General features: G+C 38.8%; 1 protein-coding gene across 2 annotated transcripts in view; it reads left to right on the top strand.

Annotated features, from left to right (window-relative positions):
- Positions 1–21,284, top strand: part of MSH3 (mutS homolog 3) — a 157,849-nt gene that overhangs the window by 96,916 nt on the left and 39,649 nt on the right. For both annotated transcript variants that reach the window (XR_011425697.1, XM_001503855.5), the window contains exon 19: positions 7,071–7,182. Coding sequence is in view for 1 of the 2 variants with exons in the window: in XM_001503855.5 (XP_001503905.3) it covers positions 7,071–7,182 (112 nt within the window). In the remaining variant the exon portion in view is untranslated. The remainder of the gene's footprint in view (positions 1–7,070; positions 7,183–21,284) is intronic.

The following is a 21,284-nucleotide window of genomic DNA, read 5'->3' as shown; positions in this document are numbered from 1 at the left end:
CCTCACTTCCCCTTGGTGCTGTGTGCCCAAGCTTGCTCCTGCAGGTCCCCCAGCCAGGAATTGCTGCTGGTGGCTGTTTGTGGCTTAAGTGGGTGTTGCCCCATTGGGCGCTCTCTGGGGTCTCTTGTAAGAGCACATGCCCTTTCATGAGGGTTCTGCCCTTGTGACCTAATCACCTCCCGAAGGTCCCACCTCCTAATACCATCACATTAGGTATTAAATTTCAACATATGATTTGGAGGGGGACACAAATATTCAGTCTGTAGCACAGAGCCCAGATTTTTCATATACTTAAGGAAACTAGGAGAATATTTAACTCACTGGCTTATTGTGAGGACTAAAAAGAAAACGTAGAGGAGAGACTGCCCATGAGTGCTTGTGCACACCGACTTCCTGAGTAGACATGCTGCGCTTTTGTACTTCCTTCGTAGCTTGATTTCCTCTCTAATTTGTGCCGAATACCTTTTTTAAAATTTAAATATCCCCTGTACCTAGTGTAGTACCCATAGTGGATGTTAAAAAACAGTTTGTTTAATGTAAAGCATTTATTTATTTTTGGGAGGAGAGTTGGAGGAATTGGCTACACCAGTTGTAGACCCAAAATGTACTGTTTGCTGATTTGTTTCATTTGGTTTTGTTGTCTATGTGTGGAGTGTAGCCACAGTGTCGGGCACAATAGTTTTGCTTAATACCGGTTCTTTGCATTTTCATTATTGCCCAATTTTTGGTCACATCCGACCAATTCAAACATACAGATTTGCCTAGTTAGTTAACTGTAGGCGTTATAGAGCTGAAACTTTACAGTGCAGTAAGTGGGGAAAAATTATATCCTATTTATCGTCTATGAAAAATGAGTTATGTGAATTTACCGCAGTTGAATCTCGTTCTGGGAGAATAAGAGTCTGCCTGCATTTGACTTGATTTCTTCCTTATGTATTGTGATCTTAGTAGGAGTTCTTTCTCAGTACACAAGGCACGTGAAGCAGAGTTTTCCTAATGGAATCTGTGTCTGAATCAAGCAGAGGATTGGCTACAGCCTGTTCACTTAGTGTGTGTTCAGAGAAAGTTTCTTCCCGTTGAAAAATAGTTAGCCTGGTTTATCCCTTCTTCTCCTTCTTCAAGTGGCCTTTTGCCATTTGCTACTGATGCTGCTGCTGCAGCTCGAGAAAAAAGAAGGGCCTGTGTATGGTATGTGGTTTACTCCATTCACCAAACTGAAATGTTCAGATCTTTATATGTGTGTGCATATTTATATGTACACATAATGTAGAATTTAAAATATACATAATTTGCTGTGTGATGTGGTAACCAGAATCTACCTTTGATGTCAGAAGCCTGGTTCTAGCCCACTGCTGTCACTAACTAGCCATACACTGTACTCTTATTTAAATCTCAGGTATCCATATATCAAATTGTAAGATGTAAAGTTAGGAATTAGTAAATGGGATAAATCTTAAAGTTGTAGGAATCCTTTACAGAGATGTAGTTTTGGCAGACACTCTGAGGAGTAAAAATGTATCCCTTATTATATTACTGTAAAACTATATGATTATTTCCTAGACTCATCAGAGATTTAACAAACACTTTTAGAGTATCTACTGTATGCAAGTTTGGTGCCAGATTTTTCAGTTTGGTGCTTCTTGTTCTGATGGCACCTTCCTGTATATATTGAGAGATTCCTTGATTTGCATAAGTAAAATCTGAATCTCTCTTTTAGGCATGTCCTTCAGAGTATAGGCTGTGGATCAGACAGGTGTGGGTTTGAATACTAGCTTCATTATTTATCAGCTGACCTTAAGCAAGTTACTTAACTTCTCTGATCCTCAGTTTCTGCATCGACAAAATAACACCTACCTCTCAGACGTGTTGTGCAGATTAAATGAATTAAGATAGATGAAACGTCTAAGCAGGATCCGGGAGATAATAAACATTTAGTAAATGACAGTTATTACAGATGTTTATTCAAAATCAGAAAGAAGTATTACAAAATTCTGTCTTTAATAAAAAAATCTGAACTTAAGGGTTGTTAGTATCTTTCATACCTGTAATAATTGGTTTTTTAAAAATCATTTTTAGTTCTCTGTCAATTCTTAATCTTGTCTGTCTCCTTGAACACAGTAAGCATAGTTATCTTAGAGTCTGTATCTGATCATTCAAATATCTGGAGTCCTTGTGGATCTGTTTCTATTGTCTGTTATTTCTCTTGTTTTCATTCATGTATCTCCTTGAATGCCTGGTTATTTTGATTATCTTCTGTGTATTTTGCATTGTATCTGCAAAATCATTTTTAGAAATAATTTGATGTTATATTCCTTCTGAAGGAGTCGCATTTGCTTCTACCAGATGTCTTAAGACACTACTAACAGTCTAGCATCACTTAATCCGTATCGGGGCTTGAATGATTCAGAAATTCAAAGGCTGCACTTCTTACCTCAGATGCACCCTTTATACCTGATGTGCAGGCCCTTGATGTCTGAGTCCAGAGCAGAGCTGTCCATAGTGCTCAGCCTCAGCTGTTGCTGTCTCTCAGAAACCAGCAACCCCCTCCCTGGGCCTCTGTCCTGCCCCAGCTCCTGGCCTGGGAATCCCTGCTATCTTGTTAGTTATCAGGTGTCTTCAAGTACCTGTTTATACTTTATCCCACTTTTTGTTTGTCCTCAGTAGAGGTTGTTCCAATCCACCTATTCTATCACTCAGACAATTTCAGGAAATGTTTCACGTGCTAAAATACTTTCCAAATTGGACATTGTATATTTTACATTAAGAAAAAGCCATCTGAAAAAATTTAAATAAAAAATTATGCCATAACCTTTAAGTAATGCAATCTCTTTTAGCAGCCGTAAAATTGAGTGTAAATAGCCATGAAATACAAAACTTTTATCCAAAATGCATTTTAAGCTACTATTTAAGTATCTGAAATGTATACTTTTTTTCTTAGATACCCAGCTTATTTAGAGATTTTAGTGTGTTTGAGCTATTGCAGTAAGTCAAATTGATTATTTGGCTTCATAATTGCAGTCTTTTCTTTCTAAATGCTATTACAACGTTTTATTCACTGTAGTCTAACATCAGGCAAAAATTTATATGTTAGGTCCTTCTAGCCAATTTATATTCTGGATATTAAATTCTTTTGCTAATATAGATTATGTTCTGTTTGTCTGGGGCATTTAAAGAAGAAAGATGTGATTTTAAAAATAGAAAATAAGATAAATTTATTCAAGTTCAGTGTTTCATTCTTTCTAGGTAACATCCAGATTTCCTCGGTTCTTTTTCCATCAGTGCCATAGAAATCATCAACATGACTTTCATATCTTTCTTGCTATAACTATCCTGACCTAGTGTATCATCTCAGCTCTCTGAATTATCATTTTCTTCTTACTGTATCAGGAAGTATTTTGTAATTATATAATTTGATAGCAACAGAATAAGTCAGTGTAGATTTTAGAGCAGAACAAATCACTCAAAATTTTATTCTAAACTGAAAACCTTCCCAGGAAATCGTAGCAATGTCATGAATATGATTTATTGATTTCACTTGGCAGAGAACCTAGGGTTTTATTTTAAAACTCATATCACTTACAGAAGGTTTCATTTTTCCTTTACAGTAAATTCATAACCCATTTAGATAAAAATCCTATCTTTAGAATTATACTCTAAAATCCAAGAACTGTTCTTTACTGTAATTTTAAATATTTCTTTCCAAAGAATGATTTCAAATTGTTTACTCAGAAGGTACATCGGTCACTTTCTTTAAGAAATGGGAGCGTACATTCTTGAGGTTTTGCTAGCCAGATATATTTAAGAAGAAGAATTCAAGTATTTAGGAAGGTAGTATCTTTTGGTGTTATGAGTAGGTTCAGAAATGTGCTTATATGTGAAAGTTCTGAGTCAAAGAACTTGATGGGGTCATTGATAGGATATTATGATGAAAAAGACCAACAAATGGCCAAGAAATTGATGAAAAGATGTTCAACCTTAGTAATCAATGAGTGCAAATTAAACAATGAGATAGCACTGTTCACTTAGCGCATTGTTAAAAATTAGAAAGTGTGGCAGCCGGCTCTGTGGCTGAGTGGTTAAGTTTGGTGTGCTCCGCTTCGGTGGTCTGGGTTGGTGGGTGCAGATCCTGGTAGTGGACCTCTACCACTTGTCAGCCATGCTGTGGCAGTGACCCACTTATGAAGTGGAGGACAATTGGCACAGATGTTAGCTCAGGGCTAATCTTCCTCAAGCAAAAAAAAAAAAAAAAAGAGCAAGATTGGCAGCAGGTGTTAGTTCAGGGCTGGTCTTCCTCAGCCAAAAAAAACAATACCAACTTTAGGTGAGGGCAAGAAAAAACAAGTCAACTTTCATATCCTGCTGGTGGGAAAGTAAATTGATATAGCTACTCTTATTTATTAAAAAATATGCATAACCTGTGACTTAGAAATTCCACTTCAAGAATTTCCTCTAGGAATTTAAAACTATGGACCAAGAACAGTTTAGTGGATACCAGGGGAAAGGTGGGGTGGGGGGTGGGCACAAAGGGTGAAGTGGTGCACCTACAACATGACTGACAAACATTAATGTACAATTGAAATTTCACAAGATTGTAACCTATCAATAACTCAATAAAAAAAAAAAAAAGAATTTCCTCTAGGTTAGAGAAACACTTGGACATGTGCACATGGACATGTGTATAGGCTTGTTCATTGCAGCATTGTTTTTAACAGTGAAAATCTAGAAAATCTAAATGTTCAACAGCAGAGAACAGCTAACTCATCCATGCATCAGCTTCCAAAGAATGCTGAAGATCTGACAAGAAATGATCCTTAATCTTCAGTATACCATACCATCAAAGTCCATTGGACTTACTTTCAGTTTTTAGTGTCTTAAAGGCCTTCCAAAGAACAAAGAGAAAATTTACTTTTTTAAGGAGAATAAAACTCATTCTGTCTTGCATTTACCATGTGGCTCCATTGGACCCTTTTGTAAATCTAAGATGCATTTTGGGATCTTTAATGATTTTATGTTTCCTGTGTCTGAAGCATTTTACTATTTCATCATCCTAGGAATTATTTCATCATTGTTTATCATTTATTCCCACTATGCTATGAAAGTCTAAAATAAGAAGAAAACTGGAGAATGATGATGCAAAACAGAGAGAAGTCACTATCACGTCATTCTTCAGTTTTCTCACTGTGTTGCCTGAAGTGTTACGTCATCTTTCAAGAAGATACAAAAGAAGACTGGAGACTGGTGTAGTCTGCTGCGAACTTTCAATGAACAGAGTTGAGAATTAAGAATTTTTCATCATAATCGCAGAGAAAAAAATTGACATAAGACATTTCAGTTATTAATTAATCAAAAGATGGATATGAAGAGAAAGGTGGCAGTGCTCTAGATAGTACTGATGATGGTGGAATTTCTTGTGTAAACAAAATCTCAGATTATGAGCGTTCAGATAACAATATCCTAGATGAATTGTCTCCAACTCAAGAATCAGTGTGTGAATAATTTATTTGTAAAGGCAAAATGAAATGTAGTATTCTCATCCAGTTAGTTCTTCCATAGGGAGCACACCTCCTGCAATATTTGGTGACAAGAATCTGGACCATCCTGTTTTGTAAAAGGACGTACGGCTGTGTTCTTTTATCTATTATGATGTTTCTGCACTAAAATTTATTTGATACTGTTTGTAGGTGGACAGGTGTGGGAGGCAGAAGATTGAAAGAAAATAGATAATGAGAAATAAGAATATTCATTTGGTTGATTATTCTCATTGTATTTATAAATATAAAAATGAGAATGTTTTGCAATTATGAAGCAGAGAAGATGGCTGTCTTCTCATCCACAAAATTATGAGCTTTGAAACATTTCAAAGAACTCTTATTGCTTTTTGTCAATGCAAGAGAAGAGCCAGAAATAATAAGCTAGAACCTATTAGAAAGATATTGAAATCTAGAATTAGTATTTATAAATGAATATGGTCCAGGTGTGTGCATGACAGCTGATGAGCAGTTAATGACATTCAGAGTGTGTTGCCCATTTCAGGTATATATGCCTTCAAAACCAGGAAAATATGGAATAAGAATTTGAGATTTTCTCTGTTTAAATTCTTACTAAAATTTGTCATGAGGTCCTTTTTTTCTTTACTACCTCTTTATTCTTACTTCTGCAAATTATTTGTAATATGACTTAGAAATACTTAAAAAAAATAAAAGAGTTTGTTGGACCCATCTGGTAAGTGGTGAAATATATTTTTTATGTATACTGAGGGTTAAAAAAATAATTGTGGAATAATATATTACAGTATGATTCTGTTTTGTTTTTTTTTTTAAGAAATCACAAACTGATATGATGGGTGTATGTAAACCTAAATGCATAGAAGAAGCTTGGGAAGGGCAGACACCAAACTGGTCCCCGTGGTAACCACTGGGGAGGAGCCCGAGAGTAGGACAGCGCTGTGGGAGCTTTGATCAGTGGGTAACGGTGTAGATAAAAACAGAAGGATGAAAGCTTAAAAAACAAGACCAGCAAGGCAAGAAAAATTTTTATGTCAAAAAAAGTGGAAGACACTAAAGCCCATAGAAAGATGTTTTAATTAAACAGAATATAAAAAATTTTAGCTCGTTTTGTCCCCAAGTCCAATATAATGTATATTAATGTAATAATTAAACCTAGAAATAATTTTACATTATTTCCTTTATTATGCTTATTACTGAAAATGGTTTAAGTGGCAATAATTTGAATTTTAATTTTTATTAATGAAAATACCTTAGAGAACAGTAGAAAAATAAGAAATAAAAAGGGTCTTATAAAGGCAGGTCTCAGTAGTGGAGCCATAGTAAGACTCTGCTGAAGTGTGTGCTCAGAGCACTATCATTATAACAACTGTCTTCCCAATTCTTGTTTTATAGTTAAATTTAACTTTTATACTCGAAGCCTTATTCTGAACATATGTTCTTAAAGTCGATGTTTAAGGTTTTGTTGTCTGACAGACTGGCCACAGAAATTTTTCATGTTATCTTAGAGATTTTTTTAAAGGCTATTTCCATGCCTAGTAAATTGAAACATGCTTCTTTTTGCAGACCAACTCTACAAGAAGAAAGGAAAATCCTAATAAAAAATGGCCGGCATCCTGTGATTGACGTGTTGCTGGGAGAACAGGATCAGTACGTCCCCAATAGTACAAATTTATCAGTAAGTACTGCATTATGGCAAAAAATAAGTAAAAGATGATGACATCGATCCCAAACTTTTAAATACCAAATAGTGTTTTTAAAATTTACGCAAGTTTTAACTTTGACTTTAAATGGACTAATCCTTGGCTATAGTTTTATGTTCACCACCAAATATGGAATTGGTGCTATTTCTAACGAGAGATTATCCATAGAGGGAAAGATTTAGCAGCTAAAGGATGAGTCTTAATTAATTAGTCTAGGGAACCCAGTAAAAATACTTTGTATTTATAAATGCCAGAAAATGCTGGTGGCGTGGAATCATACGATGGCTTTGCAAATTCCTGTGAGGGTGTAGTGTGGTATGCTTTGTCTTGTGTTCTCCTATTTTCAGATGTTCTGTGAAAGAATGAGAGATGCTTCAGCTGATTTCAGATGAGAATTTTTGTCGTGTGGGCTAAAGTTCTCTAAATGATCTTAAATATTTCTTCATTTAACACGTACTTATTGAGTGCCTGTTTAGCCCTTGGTCGTGAAGCATGTATTAGGACAGAGAGTGGTAAGCAAGACAGAAATATTCCTGCCCTCAGGCAGAGAAGATAAGTTATTACAGTACAGCTTGAGAAGTGCTGCAATACAGGAAACAAGGGCGTCTCGGGAGCATGGAGCAGGTCAACCTAACCCAGGGTAGGGGGAGCCTTTGGGGAGGTTTTTCCAGGGATGAGGTACTGACTGAAGAGGGAGTCAGCGCAGGCTGGGGAAATGGAGAGGGGTGTTCAGGTTGAGGAACCAGCATGGCAGAGACTGGGCGTGAGGCAGAGCAGGGTGAATTCAGGGAACAGAAGATGCTGAATAAGCGTTGGAGCATAGAGTGTAAAACAAAAAGTATTCAGAAATAAGGAAGCCAGTTTGCTTATATGCCATATTAAGGAATTTACATTATTTCCCCAAAAGATTGAGAATACAGCAAGAGAGTGATTGAAGCTGGGGGAAAAAGTGAGTGTGTGGGAGGGGAGGGTGTGTGTGTGTGTGTCTGTGTGTCATATACAGTTACATTGTCAAAGATAAAGCCCTACACCAATTAAAGCAGTAAGGGTAGTTTTATTCAGTATTGCAATAGGGTAAAGAGTCCAGTGTGAACCAAACTCAGCTTCAGTTTGTGCAGTGACTGCATGTTTTAAAGGGAGAATGAGAGAATACAGAGGAGGAACAGGGATAAGAAAGCGTCTTGAGCAGATTCAGGCAAGTGGAAATTTACAGAAAGGGGAAAAGGGATTGGTTACTGTGAAACCATCTGGGTTTACTAACTGGCAACTGGTGTTTATCCCCACCCACAGGGACTGGGAAGGAGGGAGAGTTACCTCCTGGAATGTTTGCATTTCAAAGAGATGACTCTCAAGTCCTTGAGAACACAGTTCTGGGTGGTAATAGATTTACATCTCAAAGTGGCAGAGAAAGAATTTATAATTGAGAACTTTCTGAAGTAAATGCTCTAAGGGGAGGTTCAGGAGCCCATCTGCCCATCCCCAGATTTTGCCTGGAACAAACAGTAAACTCTCCTGGCAGTGTTGCACTTTCTCAGGCAGGCATTTTAAGAGGGACTGGGGTCATCCTAAGGGCGAGGCCTTGAGCTGTTAGAAACCTGCTAGTGTTTGTTCTGGTCTCTTGGTCGGGGGGGGGGGGGGGGGGGGGGGGGTGGGGGGGGGGGGGGGGGGGGGTGGGGGGGGGCAGGGGATGGTAAATGAAATCATTCGTACTGAGAGGGCGCAGTTTGTATAGGCCCAGGTTGAGGTCTCATCAAGAAGAGAGCTTAGAGGATCCTGAGTAGAGTTTGGTCAAGGAGAGAGTCTTCGTCAACATAGAGTAAAGTAGTCTGGTGATGAGGTGAAAGAATGAATATTTAGGGAGGAGTTAAGAGAGAGAGGTTGTGTCAGAGAATGAGGTGCCTGATTTTAAGATTTCAGAGATAATGTTCTTCTGGGTGTTGGCAAGATCCTCGTTATGGCCATGGAAGGTGGATAGCAGAAGTGGAGAAGATCCTTGGAGATGAGGAGGTCAAAGAACAGAGTTTGGGAAAAAGTCATCCATGGGAATGTTGAAATCATCTAAGATAACAGCAAGATTTGTAGGGGGAGATGAAGGTGGCCCAGGTGTCAGAGATTCCAAGGGATGGAAACTGGTGAGCTGGAGGTTTATAGATGCCTGCAGTGAGGACACGTAGAGGTGGTGAAGCCCTAAAGAAGCAAGTAAGAAAGAACTCTGGACCCTGAGATACGTATGGTAGGATGTGGCGAAAAGCTCAGCCCCCAAATGAAGGGCTGCAGAGGAGCAACAGCCGGGCTTCACTTTAAGCCAGTTTAGGAGGGAGATGTTAAGCAAGGAGGTTAGAAACGTGGCAGGACTGGGAAATTTTTCAGAGGACAGTGGGAGAATTCGAATGTAGGGGAGCAACTGGAAATTAGGTCAGAGAAGGGAGTGCAGAATAGCAAGGGACTTGGGACTATAATGGTATTCCATTTGGGGCTGTGAGCAAGGATGGCAAAGGTGTGGCAAGGAGAATTTGGCTGGCCACAGGGTGGTAAGTGAAAGGAAATGCTTTGAATTACGTCTAGTTTAATGTTACATTTTGATGTCATACAGCGACTTTTTGGTATAACTTGATCCCCAAAGTCTATAAACTTGCTCACTCTAATTAGGGAATTTACAAATTACTTAATTTATCAAACCAAGTTAATAAGTACTAATGCTTTTATTGTCGTTTAAAAGAAGACTATGTGAAAATAGAATTTCTTTTTCAGTTCCCATACTACCAGTAGGATATAGCTTTTCCTGAGAAAGTGATATAGTTATAACATTTAGTATGTTGATTTATATTTTACTTATAAATCACTTAAACACCATTACCTGTTACTGCTCCCATCTCCCATCATGCCAACCAACCTGATCCCAAGTATGTTATCCTTAACGTTGATTTTTTTGTTTTTTATTTCCTTTTTCATTTTTTTTCCTCTTTCCCTCTTTCTTTTACAAGATATGCTATAATATTTAATAAGGCAAGATTTGAGAAACTAAAATAGCCTTCTACTTAATTACAAGAATGTTTTAAAGAAACATTGAACTCTTATATTTAGATTTCTGCAAAATAAGTGGAGTGATTTATTCCAGCAGGCATCTCAGAATATTCCAGAATATTCGTTTCTTTTACATATGCCTTTTCTAACTTGAGTAGGAGTTGATATAGAACTGTTGCTATGGTGAAGCGCATTCTGTTTTGCAGGGTATAAATTTATATATAGGGATAGTGTTGAAAAAGAACTTACTGTGTAAAACTCAATTTAAAATATTTTATAAGTATTAATTATAAAATATAGTCTGAAAATAATTTCCTGAAAGTTGGTGGCATTGTTGCTTTTGGTAATCATGTAATTTTAAGAAATGGTCTTTCGTACATGTAATTATAAGTGTATTTTTCTGGATTCTGTATTATATGAACTTATTATAGTGCTTCTGAACAAGCGAACTTTCTGCGTACTTTTCCTTTCCTGGTTTTAAGAATAGTCCTTTTTTCCCCTTATATTTCATCATCTTGCATTTATTTGTGAATTTTTTATTAGCAGTATTTTATGAATGTTCTTATGGATTTTGACACACTGTATCTTAGTATTGTGCTTGATGTCAGACTTACAAAGAAGGGAGACATAATACCTCCCTAATCTGGTGGGGGGATATACCCAATTAAATTAACAGCAATAGAATATGTACTTACAAAGGCTATGAGGGAACTAACAGATTACCTGGTAGAGAAATTGGCAACTGACTTGAACAGGCATTTCAGAGTAGAAGATATCCAAATGGTCAATAAACAAACTAACATTTTGGGGGGGCCTGCTGTGCTAGGTTTTCTGGCAGAAATATAGGAAAGATTCAAGTAGAGAGGAACTGTGCTCTGAGGTGCTTCTGGGACGTTGGGTGGAGAGCCGCGGCAAAGGTGAATATACAGGCTAGGAGAGAGGTCTGAGCTGGAGTGACGGAGTTTAGCGTGGTCCTGTGTGCACAGGGAGTTTTGGTCGGGGTCTGTCACGCAGGGAGAGTGTGTGAAACGTAAAGAAGGGTGAGGGCAGAGCCTCTCGGGCACTAGCACAGAAGGAGCAGGGTCGCTGAAAGCAGGTTCACGTGAAGAGACTTCTGAAGCATCTTTTAAACATGTTTTCTTGACCTTTTCATCAGAATTTGGGGGTCTAGTTTAATCTGAGCATCAAAAAAATAAAAACACAATGGTAACAAGATGCTGTTGTATATTCCTTACTAGCCTCTGACACCCAGCTCTGTCTCAGCTTCTAGGAAACCTCGTTTGACTTCTCCAAGCAGAACTGAAAGGAATACTCTTTTAAACTCTTTTTTTGTTCCGTTGCCTGACTCACTGCATAATATGAGTAGATTTAGCAGCCACTGGATCTTCCCACCCCCGTCTTGCCCCGCTCCAGTTCATTCTCCACGCTGCAGCCACAGGGCTTTTCCGAACCTGTCACATCACTCTCTTATTTGAATTAATGCTTACAATCCAGCCGTGTAGTTCCCAAGTCACCAGGTCTCTGGGTCTTGGCAGGTGGTATTCCCTCTGCCTAGAATGCCGTCTTTCCACACATCGTCCACTGCCGCCTCACACCCCCAGCCCCCACCCCACTGCTCTGTAGCTCCTGCTTGTTCTTTGAGTCTTATCTTAAATGTTACCTCTTGCACTAAGCCTTTCCTAAGTGGGTACCCCGTCACAAACCCACTACACTCCGTGTCTCCCCACTTTGGTACTTATTTCACTATATTATAACTGCCCTCTTTAGTTGGCTTGTGGTTCCCGGGGGACTAAGCTTGACGAGAACAGGGAATGGGCTCCTGGTCTAGGTGTAATCCTGCTGTCAGTCACAGCTGTCTGGCACACAGCAGGCACCCGATCAGATTTGTCAAATTAACAAGGATTAGCTACAAGCTTTGAGCGCTTTCCAAGTCTCACTTTCAATTTTTGCCTTTTTTCTGCACAAAATGTTATTTTTTGGGCTATTCTATGGGGATTTCACAGCTCTAGGAACAAGTATACTGTAGAACTAGAAGGGAAATTAGGGATCATTTAGAGTAGCCCCCTCTTCCTACCTGTGAGTGAACGAAGGCCCACTGGAGGGAATTGACCTGCTCCAGGTTGCCCGCGTCGCGCAGTCTTGGACTCATTCCCAAACTTAGAAGTACTCTAAGGCGAGCCAGTGCTCTCCACCCTTTTTCAGGTCACAGCACACGTAGAAAATGCTAATACTTTGATGGTACCTTGGAATAAAAGGAGAAAGAAAAGGTTGCCCAGAGTGAAATGCTTGCCCAGGCTGTCTCAGCCCCACCCACCACCTTGAAGGTCAGGCGGTCGGCACTTGGCACCCCTGCACCCTGTGAGGTAGGTCTGTGAGGCAGCCCAGGGCGTGACGTGCCAAGGCGTGCTTGGGAGATGCCGCTGTGATCCACTGCAGTCTCAGGATTGTTTGCTTATTAACCTGAATGGCTTTCTAATGGACGGATTTCCGACAGCAGTTAAAGTTGGGGTTTCTAGTTTGCTTGTGGGTTTTTGTTTTTGTTTTTAATATAAATAATACAAATTCACCTTACTGGGAGAGAGAAGGGGAGAAGTGTGGTTGACGGTTTCTCATTTTGTGGGAGGGAAGAGAATGAGTCAAATGTGCGAAGCTGGAAGATTGCTAGGAAGTGACCAAACCCTGTGGCTCTCTGTAGCCCAAAGGAAACCCACAGCCCAGGTGTTCTAGAGTGGGACTGGGTGGGCACTGGAATCCTGGTCACAGTCCCTTCCCCTGAGACCAAGAAGGGGCCTGGGGTGCCTCAATCCCTGGCACTGTGTGTGGCACAGTGTAGGTGCTCGCATATTTGCTGCATGAATGATGTTGAAACTGGTGAAGATGAGGGAGTGCAGGAGGGGACCAAGGACCACAAACTTTCTGTCTCCTCCCTTCTCCCAGGACACGTATTAATAGCGGCTCAGACGAGGCTTGCTTTGGTTGTACAAAAGTTAAAAGTAAGGCTGATTACAATGCTGCTCGTAAGCTATTGACTCTTTGTACCTAATTACAAGCAAACAACAACAACGCATACCGTAAAATATGTCTGCATTTTAAGCTTAATTTAATTCCACAGCTGGATTATTCTTATAGATTTTGCTGTAAATGTGTTTTTCACGTAGCACGGTCATTGGATCATATCGTTAAAAATTAGAGGAAATATTAATGGCATTTGAACATTGTTTTCTGTCACTCCTTTCCCCTGGTGTCCCTTTCTTCCTGCTTCTGAAACAGTGAGATCAGGTTATCATTGGGTACTTTTTAAAGTGTCCTGACCTGTGCTGTTCCCTCTGCCCAGAATGTTACTCTTTTCTCTTCCTGTCCCTTACCCATTGCCACTGATTGAACTCCTACTCATCCTTCAAGACCCAAAAGATACTACTGCCTCCTCAGAGCCTTCATCATCACTCTGGCCCAAGATAATCTCTTTCTATTCTAGGACTTTCTGTGTTCTGTTTTTTTAAATTCTTACCATGTACTCCTTTTTGGTGTACAGGTATAGTGGAAAAGTGCCTAACAGTGATAGGAGATATAAATTCAAATCCTGATCAGCTATTATTTTACTGTCATCTTGGACAGGCCACCATACTCGCTGGGCCTCAGTTTCTTCATTTATAAAATGAGAGATTTGGCCTGAGTGACAGCTAGCTCTCAGTGGAATGTAAATTGGGCAGCATCCAGACGTCAGGAGGATTTGGACCCTTACCCCAGCATCTCAACACACAGCCTGTGCTCCTTCCAGCCTCGCTCTCGCCGTCTTTGTGTTTGTCATTCACCTTAGGTTAAAAGTGTGAGGATTTGGCTGAGAGCCAGTCTGGAGGAGCCTTCGCTAGAGTAACATTTTCAGGGAATAAAACACTTGGAAACTGCCAAATTTTTTCAGCTGCAGCTATTATAAAAATGGTTCTACTATGATTCTTTTTTAAAGATAGGTGTCAATATCTGTACCTGTCAAGGAAGAAAGTGTTTTTTGCAGAAAATGAGCTGATGCACAAGTCTTGGGAATTAATGTGTGACAATTTTAGTTGTTTTATTTTTTTCTGCTGTGCGTCTTGTGACTTAGGGGTTTTTCTGACTGATCATCATTCCAATGTGCCCAGCGATGGACCCAAGGATGCTGGCCGTGGGTCCAGCTAGGGCAGCTCTTCTCTTACTTAGCAGTGACTGATTCCCTGTCATTGAGCAAGGATCCCCTTTGAGACATCTGTCAGAGGATGATCTTCACTTAGCATCCCAGTTCTGCGGCCCAGTAGCTGTGCGTTACTGGGCAAGATTCTTAGCTTCTCCAAGCCTTTGTTTCCTCACCTGTGACGCGGGAATACAGAAATACTAGTATTACCCCGTGAGACTGTTGTGAGAACTAAATGAGATGATGCGCATGAAATCATTAACACAATGTCTGGCACTTATTATCTGTGACTTTCTTATGATACCTTAAAATGTACCTTTTAATTTTTCATCTTTACTTCTCTTTTTTTCCCAAAGAAGATGGTAGATGTGGAAGTTGATTAGTTATCTCAAAAGTTGCTGGTTTAGATTCAATGTTTTCTTTTTCTTTCTTTCTTTTTTTTTTTTTGCTGAGGAAGATTCGCCCTGAGCTAACATCTGTGGCAGTCCTCCTCTTTTCTTGCTTGAGAAAGATCGCCCCTGAGCTAACATCCATGCCAGTCCTCCTCTATTTTTTTGTATATGGGACACCTCCACAGCATGGCTGGTGAGTGGAGTCAGTCTGCACCTGGGGTCTGAATGTGTGAACCCAGGCTGCTGAAGCAGAGTGCATGGAACTTTAACCACTCGGCCGCAGGGCCAGGCCCTAGATTCAATATTTTGACTCTCCGTACACAATACTAAGATCTTACTGACTGATGCTATCCAGACAGACATTGCTAATACTAAGGAAAAACTTTGAAGAATGAACTAGTAGCCTCGCCAAAGGTTTATCAAGGCAGTAGGTGCCATCCAGAAACATAGTCCCTTTAGTGCAGTACTTAGCTTTTGTTTACTGTCACTCATTCATCCATCCATCTGTGGTTTCTCAAGAACTCGCCCTGTGCGTGCCATCATGCTCAGTGCTAGCACAGGTCTGGCCACTGTCTAGGCCAGTCCAGTCTGATGCATTCCCAGTAACTGCAGTAGGCTCCAGAGTCAGTAAAGAGGTAGTTTTTGCCAACTTTGAGCTTTGGCTATTCTGTTGCTTACTCGTCCTAACTGGTCTTCCAGATGGATTTAATGTGTTTTTCATATCTGGGACCTTTTGACGTGTGGTGCCTCAAATACGTATGATCCTGGCTAAAAGATAGGTAAGCACATTAGATATGTGAAATTTCTTGATCATTTCTGTCTTTACTTTGTCATCTTTGGTACTATAGAGGAAAGGGAGTCATATATTCCTGCCTAGTTTTTATAGAGAATGTGAATGATTTTTTGAAATGTCAGGATGGTGAGTAACCCTGTTGGGATGCCTTTCACATATTAAAATCATCTATTTGATCAATATTTATTGTATTTTTAATTTTTATTTATTTTTTATTGGTTTATGTTGATTATAAACCAATATAAACATTGCTTTATAACATTATATAAAATTTCAGGTGTACGTCATCGTATTTTGATTTCTGTATCGACTACATTGTGTTCATCACCAAAAGTCTAGCGGCCATCTGTCGCCATGCACAGGTGCCCTTTTGCCCTCCCCCTACTCCCAGTCCCCCCGGTAACCATCAGTGTTTTCTCTGTATCTATGTGTTTGTTTGTTGTTGTTTTATCTTCTACGTATGAGTGAAATCATATGGTATTTGTCTTTCTCCAGGCAGGTATTTTTCTGTCTGACTTATTTCGCTTAGCATAACACCCTCGAGGTCCATCCATGTTGTGGCACATGGCAAGATTTCATCTTTTTATGGCTGAGTAGTATTCCATTGGGTGTATGTGTGTGTGTACACATATATGTGTATGTCAATGTATATGTATACCACATCTTCTTTCTCCATTCATCCATTGATGGACACTTGGGTTATTTCCATGGTTTTGCTATTGTGAATAATGCTACAGTGAACATAGGGGTGCAAATATCTTTTCAAATTAATGTTTTTGAGTTCTTTGGATAGATACCCAGAAGTGGAATAGCTGGATCATATGGTATTTCCATTTCTGATTTTTTGAGGCGTCTCCATACTGTTTTGCATAGCGGCTGCACCAGTTTACATTTAGAAAGTTCAGCAGTTGTATGAGGGTTCCCTTTTCTTCTCATCCTCTCCAGTACTTGTTATTTCTTGTCTTTTTAATGATAATCATTCTGATGGGTGGGAGGTGGTATCTCATTGTGGTTTTGATTTGCATTTCCCTAATAATTAGTGATATTGAACGTCTTTTTGTTTGCCTATTTGCCATCTGTATGTCTTCTTTGTAAAAATGTCTGTTCGGATCCTCTACCCATTTTTAAATTGAGTTGTTTGTTTTTTGTTGTTGAGTTGTTTGAGTTCTTTGTATATTTTGGATATTAACCCCTTATTGGATATATGATTTGCAAATATCTTCTCCCAATTGTTAGGTTGTCTTTTCGTTTTGTTGATGGTTTCCTTGCTGTGCAGAAGCTTTTTAGTTTGATGTGGTCCCATTTGTTTTTTATTTTGTTTCCCTTACCTAAGGGGACATACTCAAAAAGATACTGCCAAGATTGATGTCAAAGAGCCTACTGCCTATGTTTTCTTCTAGGCGTTTCATGGTTTCAGGTCTTAGATTCAAGTGTTTAATCCATTTTGAGTTAATTTGTGTGTATGGTGTAAGATACTGGTCTACTTTCATTCTTTTGCATGTGTCTGTCCAGTTTTCTAAGCAGCGTTTATTGAAGGAACTTACCTTTCTCCTTAAGTGCCTTCTTTATGCTAGGCCTTGTTCTAGTCAGTGGGAATGAACAAGATGACATAGTCCCTGCTCTCATGGGAACTTACGTTCTAGCGGAATAAACAAGTAAGCAAGAAAATTAAGGACGTTTCAGAGAGGGATAAAAAGTAGAGAGAAAATAAAATGGGCTGACATGATGGAGAATGCCAGGGCAGAGGGGCTCGAGTAGATTGGGTGGTCAGGAAAAGTCTTTCCTGGGACTTGATGTTTGAGCTTAGGCTTTCATGGCAGAAAGGATCCAGTCTCAGGGAAGAGCATCCCACAGGGAGGGAACAGCTGTGGAAAGGCCTTAGGGCAGGAATGAGCTTGGCGTCTTCTGGCAGGCGGAAGAAGAGCAGAAATCGAGTCTGGCTGGCGCTGAGAGAGCCTGTGGAGGGTGGGAGGAGGTTAGGCCTGCGAGGCAGGCATGGCCTTCAGACCATGGTGAGGAGTTGGGGCATTATTATAAGTGCTGTGGGGAGCTATATGAAGGCTTTTAGGAGGAGACAAGTTCTGTTTTACTTTTCAAGACAAGCAGCCTGGCTGCAGAGTGGAGAATGGACTGTGGGCAGAGAAGCCAGAAGACCAGCATTTTCTGTCACAGTGGTCCCCCAGCACACTAGCAGGAGAGATGGAGACAGGTAGTGTTTAGGCATCTCAAAAATACCTCCTGATTCTTCACATCTCCTGTCTTTTTTCCTGTTAATATTTAGAGTGCCCAGTCTACAATTTATCTCCCATTGGAGGTCTAAATATTAGGGCTTATTAATAAGGAAAGCAATCATTTTGTCACCTACAAATAGTTGAGTTTAGTGAGTTGAAAATATTTCACTCCTTAGAGGCTCAAAGTTAGTTCTTATCTGAAATCTTCAAATCTGGATGGGCCTGGAAAATCTACTTCCATGATAGTGGCCGTAAGTCTGACCAGGTTCACGGGGCACCCCTTTTTCCCAAGGGCCTCATGCAACTGAATTCCATGGCTTCCCTTCTTCCAAACAAATCTGAGCAAAGCTCTGGTGCTAATTTAGTTTCTGCCCTTTGATTCCACGGAGGGCCGCATATCCGTGTAATATGTCTGAACTTGGACATGTTATTTCTCAGCGAATCATAGAATTCGAGGGTGAGAGATCATTTAGTTCAACTTCCTTGTTCTGGAAGGAGGGGAACTAAGGCCTAGAGAATTGTATTGACTCGCCCAAACTCTGGACTAGAAACTACCTTTCCTGACTTTTGGACCAGTTCTTTATTAATTTCTCCCCTCTGTCATTTTTGTCAAGGTTCTCATAGAAATTAACACTACGGTGAAAATTACTGGATGTTAGTACCCCTCATTGCTGCAGATCCCATTTATAGATAAATTATGGATTGAGATTTGGGATATAAAGAAAGGGAGAAGGAAGGGGAGAAAATTGCTCCTTAATCCCAAAGGCAACCAATGTTAACGTTTTGGCGGATTTCCTTTGTCTTTTCGTTGCGTTTTTAAAATATGGCCATGATTTTTTCGTATAAATGTCTTCTTTATATCCTGATTTTTGTTCATAATACAAAATAAATATTTTCCTATATTATTAGAAAGTCTTTCCTCAGATAATTTTTAATGGCTTCATGATATTCAATAGTATGGATCTACCATAATTTTTTAGAAATTCCTCTTTTGTATTCACTTTTTTGGTATTAAAAATAATTCTGCAATGGTACCTCACAGAATTGATTCCTGGAAGTGGAATTGGTAGCTAGTTCAAAATGCTCATGGTAGAAAACTTGGAAAACTAGAAAACTAGAGAAACCAAAGTCATCTATAATTGCATAATCTAGAGGTAACTGTCGATAATTTGGGTTTTTCCTTTTCAGTCATTAAGTGGCTTGTTCAGTGAGTAAATAACTTTTCCTAAAATCGTTTCTTGCTGTGTCGTGTTGAATTAGACCAAATGTTTAATTAGGTAGCAGATCCTGTTGGTTAAAAGCATAAGTTCTCCTCTCTCATTTAAGTTTTAAATAATTTTTCTGGGTCATACAACTTTTAAACGCTAAAGAATCTAATATTTTAGTGTTGAAAGAGACAACTTAGAATAATTTTGGTCTTTTCACCTTCAGTATGATGCCTTTTGATAACCAAAAAGTCTCAATTTTAATGAAGTTGAATGTGTCAATCTTTCCTTTTGTGGGTGAGTGTTTTTGTGGCTTACGAAATTCTTCTCCATTCCCAAGATCACAAAGCCATTCACCTAGAATTTCATATAAATATTTTAAAGTTTTACTTTTCAGATTTAGGTCTTTAATGAATCAACCTAAAATTTATTTTTATATACGGTGTGAGGTAGGATTCCAATCTAATATCTTTCTATGTAGGTAATCAGTTGTCCTGCACTGATTTTCAAATAATCCATCCTTTCCCCATCAACCTCAAGAAGTGTAAGTTTCCATATTTTCATGGAACTGTGTTGGACTCTATTATTTTTCACTGGTCAGTTTTTTTGGTCCTTAAGCCAAAATCACACAGTCTTGTTTATTATAGCATTATAATAATTCTTTACATCTGGTAGGGAAAATGCCCTCCACCTATTCTGCTATTAGAATGTCTGGAGTTTTCTTTAGTGTTTGCTTCTCTCTTTCATTTTAGAGTCAACCTGTCCAGTTCTTTGGGGGAAAAATAATTGAGATTTTTATTGGAATTACATTGACCCTATAGATCGATTTCGGGGAAAGTTGACATCTTTATGATATGGCTATGACGTATAAATTTGTCCCCCATGAATGTAGTATATACTTATTTTGGTTTTTAAGTCCTCTCAATAAAACTTTAAAATTTCCTCCATAAAGGTTTTTTACATCTTTTATCATATTTATTACTAAGTATTCTTTTTTGCTATGTTGGTCATATCTTTTTTTACAATTGCATTTTCTAATTACTCGTTGCTCTTACAAAAAATGCAGCTGATTTTTACATTTTGATCTTAAATCTAGCCACCTTTCTAGACTCTCCTATTAATTACAATAATTTGTCTGGGACAGTCTTTTTGGTTTTCTTTGTAGGTCATCATGTGTCTGTGAGTAATGACAGTTCTGTCCTTTCTAGTCCTTTTACCTTTTCTTTCTTTTATTGTCATGTTATACTGCCTGGAACCTGCAGGGTACGGTTGAATAAAAGCAGTAATGGTGGGCATCCTGTCTTGATTGGTCTAAAGGAAATGCTTCTAACACGTCACCATTAAGCCTGGTGTTTGGTAGACACCCTCCACCTGGTTAAAGATCTCTAGGGTCATTTTGTTGTATCAGTCATTCATCACCTACGGATATATAGTATCAGGGACAGACCTGTTTCCCAGCGAAATAAACATTGTTTAAATAGTAGAACTCTGAAGTCTAAGTTTTTATATAATATTGTCTACATGTACGAAGAATTGATTTTTGTGTATCAGTCGGCTCCTAAAGTTCAAATAAACTAAAAACTTCATTATTCTGTATAAAATGGAGGAGAGACGAAGTACTCAAGGAGCTTGTACTTGATCGCATGGTTCTAAAAGCCAGCAGTCTCTGTGTAGCTCCGTATAAAATGTCATTCCTTTTGAAAATATTGGGAAGTGTCAGACTTGCTTATTCACTTTTCACTAACTTATATGTAATTTAAATTCAAAAGACAGTAACGTTTCTATTCATGTAAGTGCCATACTCATGTTTACTTATACTCTTCAAATTAGTTTCACATTTGACTTTTACATTAAGCCTAAGCCAAATTTATTTTCATTTTCTGTAGTTCATTTTTTCTTTTTCAGTTAGTCTCTAGTGCATTGGAACTTTCTCTTCATGTGGCTACTATAGGCGTCTCTAGTTTTAAGAAACAATTATTTATAAACTGTTGCAGTATTTGTAATTTCAAAGGAATTTCACATATATTTTCTTACTTATTTTAAACTTCACAAAGTTCGTGAAAGGCCAGGATTTCTGTTAGTGTTACAGATGAGGAAATGGGGCATCCCTAGTTAATGGCAAGGCCGGAACCTGAACCCAGTCTTCTAACTCCAACTGCCTTATCATTACAAACTTATTTATTAAAATATTTTGTTTATTAAATTAAGATTAAAAAAATACCCTGTCAAATTATTGATTCTCATTGGATGGAAAAGCTGAATCAAAC

The sequence above is a fragment of the Equus caballus genome, chromosome 14, assembly GCF_041296265.1.
Source record: "Equus caballus isolate H_3958 breed thoroughbred chromosome 14, TB-T2T, whole genome shotgun sequence".
In the NCBI taxonomy this organism is placed as follows: domain Eukaryota; kingdom Metazoa; phylum Chordata; class Mammalia; order Perissodactyla; family Equidae; genus Equus; species Equus caballus.
This window is presented reverse-complemented; position numbering and strand designations above follow the sequence as displayed.